This window comes from Phymastichus coffea, unplaced genomic scaffold (genome assembly GCF_024137745.1).
Source record: "Phymastichus coffea isolate CEN01 unplaced genomic scaffold, Cenicafe_Pcof_1.1 PCOF00003, whole genome shotgun sequence".
NCBI lineage: Eukaryota > Metazoa > Arthropoda > Insecta > Hymenoptera > Eulophidae > Phymastichus > Phymastichus coffea.
This window is the reverse complement of record NW_026706814.1, coordinates 12,665,882-12,674,150: the sequence shown is the minus strand read 5'-3', so window position 1 is coordinate 12,674,150 and position 8,269 is coordinate 12,665,882. Positions and strand designations below refer to the sequence as shown.

The window sequence follows — 8,269 nt, the reverse complement described above, 5'->3', positions numbered from 1 at the left end:
ATGGACTGTAAAACCATTATTTTTGTGATACTCTTATCGGTAAGTTTATTATGTTTCCTATGATAAAAATATCAATTATGTAATTTCGAAATACAGGTAACGGCAGTAATTATACCATTTCAATGGATTTTGGAAATATGGTCGGATGAATGTGTGAATCCAACATATCGCATAGGAAAAAATTACAACCCTTCGTAACTAAAATATTTGTGCTAACTATAATTAAAGTAAATCCTAACAATAATAATTATAACGTAATATCGCAGGAGCGGTCTGAAAGCTTTTAAAGACAAATATAATCCTATAGATTTAGGGTTAGATAATTTTGATGATGAAGCACCTCGACACATCATTGAAGCTTTGGTTAATGCCACAATATCTAACGATCCTGCTTACAATCAATATATGGATGAAAATGTAAGAAAATTAGTTTCATTCAATTAAAAAACTGTTACTTAAGAAAAACGAATATGTAACAAAATATAAACATCTGTAACATGGACAAAACAATGACGCGTATTTCACCGTGAAGGGACTACCAAAATTGAGACAAGCTATTGCAGAATTGTACTCACCCTTGATCGATCAGCAATTGAATCCCGATGAAAATGTATTGGTGACAGTAGGTGCAACCGAGGCTCTGTATTCGGCGATCACAACACATACAGTTGTAGGTGAGGAGTGGCTGATAATCGAACCGGCTTATCATATTTATTTACCGATTGTCAAACAAGCCGGAGGCGTTGCCAAATTCATCTCGCTGAAATCGGTAAGCTATTTCACGAAGCTGAGTGTAGTTTCGGGAGCAGTTTATGAATAACCGTTAGTTAATTACAGAATAATCAGGATGATATCATAAAAGGTGAGGATTGGAAGTTGGACAAAAATGAATTCGAAGGATTGATCAGCAGAAAAACGAAAGGGATAATACTAAATAACCCACAAAATCCGATTGGGAAAGTATGGTCTCTGGAAGAACTTCAGTTCATCAGCAGTATAGCTCGACAGTACAATTTATTGATAATCAGCGATGAAGCACACGAATGGATCACTTTTAAGCCGCATATCAGAATAGGTATATCCATCGTAAAAGCGCTGTATTTCAATAATAGTCAATGGCCATTAACAATGTCCACGTTTTTAGGAGCATTACCAGGATTATACGAGCGCACGATAACCATAGGCTCGGCAAGTAAAACATTCAGTTTGGGTGGCTGGAGAATTGGATGGGCTTACGGTCCTAAAGATCTTCTTGATCCCATCAAGTTACTTCATATGAATGTTGTGGATAGTACTCCTGCACCTCAACAGGTAATATGGAATGATGATCGCCTTGAAAACAAATAACAATTGTTGATGTAATACATTGAGGTTTATACAGGTAGCTATAGCATTCGCCTTCGAAGAAGAAATTCGTAATTTTGGATCGCCTAACTCCTACTTTACAAAACATCGAGAATACGTCAGAAATCATCGTGATATGCTCGTTAACGCTTTCATTGACGTCGGCTTGAAACCGGTTATTACAAGCGGTGGATTTTGCACCTTAGTCAATTGGACTTCTATCAAAAGTAAACTGCCTCAAATGAGCAAGTCTATGGATTTTTTGGTATGGTTGATAAAGGACATTGGAGTACTAGGTTTCCCAGGAACTTCGTACTTTAGTGAAGAACATCAACATATTGGACAGGATTATGCCCGATTCTGCTATCACAAGGCAAGTCTAAGATATTTACAGAAATTATTAAAGAAAAAATTATGAAGTGGTAATAACAGCTTTATCTTTTGCAGAACATCGATACACTTAAGAAAGCGGCACAAAGATTAACAAAATTGAAAGGTTTCTTGTAACTTATGACTTTATTTATTAAGTCGACAAAATGAATAGGCTTAAAGATGATAGAATTTAGACTTTATATATATATAGTGATTAAATATAAATGACAAACTACTTGAAGTAATAGCAGAATATACAAAAAAATCTGTGAAATGTTTTGTAAATGAAAGTACACCGTAAATACAAATATACAGTTAAGTTTTTCAGCCCAGGTGTTCGTATCAGATGCATACGTGCAGGGGATACTCAATCTGTAAATACGTAGCGCAAGCGCGAGAAGCTGAAGAAGCTCCTCGACAGGATGGGACGCTATGGTTCTACTCGGATGTACTGAGTTAAATCAACGAAGATAGACGCCTCCGTCTTCATTGATCGAATACAACAGAGTATGAATTATCCTTGGTCGTATGCCGCTTCTCACCACGCAAGGCCAACGTCAGCGGTCGGAATAGTACGGTAGTATATACAATGGCGTACGACACTGTATATACTGATTAACGGTTACCTGCATGTAAATCCGAATACAGCAAAGGTTGAAATAATTATTTATGTGTCTTGTTCTTGGGCAAACTAAGTACTAGTATGGTATATAGGGAAGATTTATTTAGCATGGGACAGTATATAAGTTGAGGTACTTGTTATTTCACACTACAAACATTCTCCGACGTACTCGTATTTGGTTCATCCAATGCCATATAAACCAGGCATATAAATAACGATTTTCAAGCATATCTCTGCTACACTATCAAAATTGAAATAAGTACCAAGTTAATGCATTCGAATTAGTGATTAAAAATTTGTTTGCTTAGATAATAATTTTTTAATTAATTCATTGCAAAAACAGCTACCGGTAGTGCTAGAAGTACACTACAGTAAATCACAAAAGTTGATCATATATATATAATATAAATATTTTTCATATTCGTAGAGAAAAAGACACTTCAATATTTATCAAAATTAAATAGTTCGGAAGCTTATCTTTATTGTTCTTACAACTGTAATACATTTATTAAATTTGAAATGCAGATTACAATATATACAGTACATTTTAATATCACTTCTTTTAAATACAATAATTTACAGCTTATAGACAAGCAATGCGCCCTTTTGCAAAAGAATTGTTCTCTTTATCTATTTACAATAGTACAAAAATGGTCTATATTACAATTTGAATACAATAGAAGTACGGTATATTTATAGAAATGTATTAAATGAATAAAATAAAACACGTTTAGGAGTGAACACTTAGATGTAAAAAAAAAATTGATGAAATGACTTTTTACAGAAAAACCAAAAATATATCAATAAAATAAATCTTCTTGAAAATTAGATGGTTTTATTACTTTTAGCCATATTGTGTGATGCCCAGTTAAGCGAGGTTTTCCAAGAGTTGCAAAGGGCTTCGTCAAATTTACTCCTGAAATGTTTCTTAGCTTCAGTCTCCGACATCTCGAGAACGAGCGTGTCTCTTAAATAATTCAAATCTTTTTCTGATGATAGCTCGGGTAGACCCGTCGAGATCATCATAGCGAACAAGGACAAAATAAGACTGCCGTGTCGTCTCAATATTAGAAATGCTTGTTCACAATAATTCTGGAATCGCTGGAACTCCAAGGCTTGGCCCTTCTTGGTCTGTCCTTTATTGATCACGTGCACGAAATCATTGGTTAATACGAACGGCACCCTCTCCCGGCGAATCCCGAATTTCTCTTTGAAGTGTCCTAATATGTGACCAAAGTCTACGTGAAACAGTTGACCAGTCTTCTTCACCATGATGTTGTCGGAGTGTCGGTCGGCGATGCCAAGCACGTAGGTGGCCACGCAGTAGCCCGCGCAGCTCAGAGTGAATTCTTCGATGGCCTTATTTAAAGTTTGCTCGGTGTGATTGTGATCCTTTAGCCAGGCAAGAAGCGAGCCTCTTCTAAAGGCGGCAGTTGCCGGAAACATACCCTTTTCCTTTTGAATGTTGGCGATCGTCTCGGCATTCAAGACCACTTCAATAAGGCCAACTCGGTTGTCGGTGGATATGCAACCGTAAGGATTCATACGCAAGTCCAGCCCTTCTTTCTTCCAAAGTTTATCCATTATTCGGAGCATTTGCAAGGTGAGCATATCTTGTCGGAGATCGTCACCGTGCTTCAGAATCAAATATACATCGTCGCCGAAAGTATCAGCATTTTGAAACACCAGGCAGAGCGGTCTCATTTTGCTGTCCATTACACGGCACTTTTCTACTCTGATGCCCGACCAGCGAAAACTTGGATTCAACGGGCTGACGACGTTGATGAAGGCTTCTTTGAAGTGGCCGTCTTTCAAGTACTCCAACAAACATTGCTGAGCAGCCTTTCGATCTTTACGCTGCTTCACTTGATCGCACACGTTCGCTAATTTCTCTAAGCAATCCATCTGCTTCGATAAAACTCTCATGTGCTCCTGACTACCTCGACAGTAAGCTTCCAGAATCAAGCCGAAACGCACCTGCACTGAGCCCACGTGCATTTCTGATCGCAAGTGCCAGAATAAAAAATGACCTATGCGTTGATTACTAAGTGCACGTCGCAATAAAAACTCCGTCAACTCACACCACAAGTAATTTTCGTGCTTGAGAGCTTGAACCAATTGCAACAAGAACAAACTTAGATCTTCGTCGCTAACGTCTCGCAAGCACTTGACGGCAAAACTGCGAACTATTTGATCGGCGTAAGCGTAATCCAGTAATTCGAGAGCCCTTTCAACGGCTAATTTTGGCCAACGGAGAAGAAGAGAAGTTGCTTCGGCAACTTGCTTGTGATCGTTCCAGTCGACGCACTGCAAAAGTTTCGCTAGAATAGTTGGCACTTTCATGATACACTGCTCCCTCATCGACCAAATACTTTTTATATCCTGCTCGTGAAGCTCGTGCAATGGATCTCGATCGGCTAGTAACTGAAGTTGATCGATTCGCTGCTGCAGATCTGTGTCGGAAACACTAGTAGGATCGAATTCCGCTGAATTCTCCCTCGACTCGTTTAATTTGTGAACAAACTCGAGCATTTTTTCAGGCGACGGATACAGAATTATTTGATCCCTTGTGTATGTCGGAAAAGTCAACATCAGTGCTGCTGCTCTGTCTATGTGAGGATTTGATACAACTGTGCCTAGTGGATGCAGTAAGTCTTCGTTCTGGATGTCTTCAGCATAAGCCCATGTGTAAAGAGTCGTAGCGCCAGTTTTCAATTGACATTTGTAGTCATATATAGTCGTATTTGCCCAGCATAGTGGATTGATAAAGTATTCTTGTTTAGAATCTTTTACAAGTCTACGACTTTTAATACCTTTCGAAGTTTTTCCAACTTCATATAGAACAAAGCACAAACGAGTATTTCTTGGAATATCACGAATTTTTATATTGAAACTTAAGGTCTCTTCCCACTCGCAATTTCCATCTGGACCAACCACTATATCTTTTGTTTTTTGACTCTCAGCCAGAGATTTGCCACCGTGAAACACTCCAGCTTGCAAGCCAACTTCCACTGTACGATTACTTGCCTCACAATTCAATCGAGAAATACCATTAACGACAAATTTGAAATTATCATCAATATACCAGGAGTAGGTATATTTGCCTTTCTTACGCAGTGTCAAAGTTGAAAATGATGGTCTGTTGCCACGGTTCAGTACATCAGAATCAGGATCCTCATAATCATGATCTTTATAAACAGATATACTATTTATACTAACAGCTACGAGTGTAGGCACAACATCCTTGGCAATGCAATCTTGAATATAGCTGTATTGAATTAATGGATAATCTTCTAAAAGGTATTCCTCTTGACCACAAATTTTCAGTGTGAAATCTCTTGGACGTTCGTCACGCAAAGTTAAAGTATTTGCAAGTTTATTCAAAGCCAAAACAACTAACTGCCGAGAAGTTGTTGCATGTGCAACTAAAAATGTATATGATGTTTCCACATTTTCAAATTTAACTACAATTACTATGTTTCCATCTTTCAAGCGTGATTCTATAGTTTTTGGAATATCTGGAGAAGAAGCTAACCTTGATGGAAATTGATATAAAACTTTCTCTGTCCAAAATTTTTTCTGTCTATCTGATGCAATTTCATCTCCTAATAAACGCATTTTCCAACGAAAGTCATTGACTTCAGAATTTTTTAATGCTGCAAATTCATGTAAACCTTTGCCAATCAGAAGGCCGATTTGAGAATCTAAATTTCTGTCAACTTTCAGATCCTCTTTCTCAATAAGTTTAAATATAGCACAGAAAGGTTTTATATCAGATAAACGTCTACTTTCATCTCTCAACTCTTCTGTTTCTGAATTAGCATTAATACATAAAAATATGTAAGACCGTGAATCTTTCAATAATCCATGTAAAGGATATTTGCTTGATTCATCCCAAAGATCTTCTTTGATTTCTGCTAACGTTGTATTCCGATTAGTCTCAAAGGGAATAATAATACCATTGGGCATCAAACATGTCAGTTCAACAACTTCTGTTGGTGTTTTTGTCCAAAAATTATATGTATAACTACTTGGTACATGAAGCATCATGTTTCTTGCTGGTTTTTCAGAATAAGTTAAATCTAACATTTCAGTACTATTCACCAAATGTTCATTTACTTGTGTAAATAAAGTTTCTTTATCCATTCCTCATTTTTTACATGACATTACCTAAAACACCAAAATAAAAAGTTTTCATTATTATTTTCATAAATCAATTCCTACAGATTGCTCTATTTTTGTTAAATAATTAAGGCAAGTAGTAAAAATCAATTAGAAAAGTTAAAATCCACACACGAATCCATCTGAGCAGTTCTCATTCTTAATATTTGTCAACATTTTTTATTTAGAAAGATTCATGTATGGACGTTGATTTTCCTAACTAATTTTCACCACTTTCCTCAATGAATGTTTTTACAAACTGTAAATGTAAGAAAGTAATCATTTACAATATTAATCATTTATTTCATCGCAATAATGAGTAATCCAATAGTATACATTAATCTTTAAGCAATTAAATAAATATTTTTAATTATATTCAATATATACATATTATCAATTGAATGTTTAATCTGAATTATTACATTATAAATAATATTATAATTCATGTAACCTAAGAAAGAAAATAAATGCCCTTTTAATTTTTATACTATAATAAATAAATATAATATACCTTAACATAAATACAATATCTACTTTTTCTTAAAAACTTTTCTCAACATGAAAAGAAATAGAATTAGAAACGATATTTTAAAAAATTCTATATCTAAATATCGCATATATTATTTCTAATCTAGACATTGAAACAAAAATAATTTCATTTTTTATTAGCTTAAAACACTACCAATACATGGATCTATAATATGTGTACTTCACTCAATGTTTTTCATAGTTAAAGTTAGGATTGAAAACATTTATTTACCTATGAGTAAACTTCTTAAAAGATTGTAATATGATGTATGTATTACCTTGTTTGTATTGCATAGTGATCTATGAGACGATATTTGCCTTCAAGTGTATCAGTAAATCTCTCTAATAAACATCGATTCAATATCATCATCCAAGATAGGAGAACAAGGTTTATTAACCTTTTATTTCTTTTCTTTTTTTTATGTCCCATGCTATTGTAAAAATGCCTTGTTCACTGTACATATAATAAAACCCATCACAAAAATGGCTGCGTTGATGTGGGAAAATCCAATGTGGCGTCAGCAAGTTTCTCGCGCAACCGCATCACGCTTGTATAAATTTAAAAATGGTCGTCGGCGTCGTCTGTAGAAGCAAAGTAATATACGTGTAGATACAGGCTATTTATAAACTACACACATATATATAGCGATAGCGATTCTTATAATTCGTATTTTAATGAGCCTGGGACACGCAAGCTGGACAATGTGAGGGTCAGATTTTTTCAAATTGTACAATTGTTGCTCATTAAAGGTCAGCGTATACCAAAGTTATATATGTTATTTGAAATTATTACCTAATTTGTATGTACAAATATATATATATATATATTAAAAATTCTATATTTAGATAATTCTATTTCTATAATTATAACTTTTTGCAAGGAAAATTGCTTCGAAAAGTACAAATTATTCATACAAACTAACGCAGGTAATTAATAACTATCCACAAAAAAACTAAAGGGTTACTATAGTTATATAGTTCTAATCTTTTATATATCGATAAGACAGATTTTTCAAGTTTAATATTTTGTTGATATACTTTATGGTATTTTTCTGGATGGATATAACATAAATTCATAAAAATAATCATTATATATTTTTAATTTTTAAAGTTATTTTCGACTAAAATTTTTATTTATATTAAAATATAACTTGCAAAAAAGGCAGAAGCACCCACCAATTTTTTAATTTATTCTTTATTATTCGTTTCATTTCATACGTTGAAAACGTTTGACATAAGAAA

The 8,269-nt window shown here is 34.6% G+C and overlaps 2 protein-coding genes across 2 annotated transcripts; one reads left to right on the top strand and one right to left on the bottom strand.

Moving 5' to 3' along the window:
• On the top strand, positions 1-2,604 carry LOC131665957 (kynurenine aminotransferase-like). The gene is made up of 8 exons (XM_058938246.1): positions 1-39; positions 97-194; positions 267-417; positions 533-769; positions 838-1,075; positions 1,145-1,311; positions 1,382-1,717; positions 1,792-2,604. Exons 1-8 carry the CDS (start codon positions 1-3, stop codon positions 1,849-1,851), a joined length of 1,326 nt encoding a protein of 441 aa, XP_058794229.1. The 3' UTR covers positions 1,852-2,604.
• A 183-nt stretch (positions 2,605-2,787) lies between these two features.
• Positions 2,788-7,526, bottom strand: LOC131663891 (phosphatidylinositol 4,5-bisphosphate 3-kinase catalytic subunit delta isoform). The gene is made up of 2 exons (XM_058934644.1): positions 7,306-7,526; positions 2,788-6,508 (listed from the first exon to the last, which is right to left on the bottom strand). Exon 2 carries the CDS (start codon positions 6,482-6,484, stop codon positions 3,164-3,166), a length of 3,321 nt encoding a protein of 1,106 aa, XP_058790627.1. The 5' UTR covers positions 6,485-6,508; positions 7,306-7,526; the 3' UTR covers positions 2,788-3,163.
• Between the last annotated feature and the right edge of the window lie 743 nt (positions 7,527-8,269).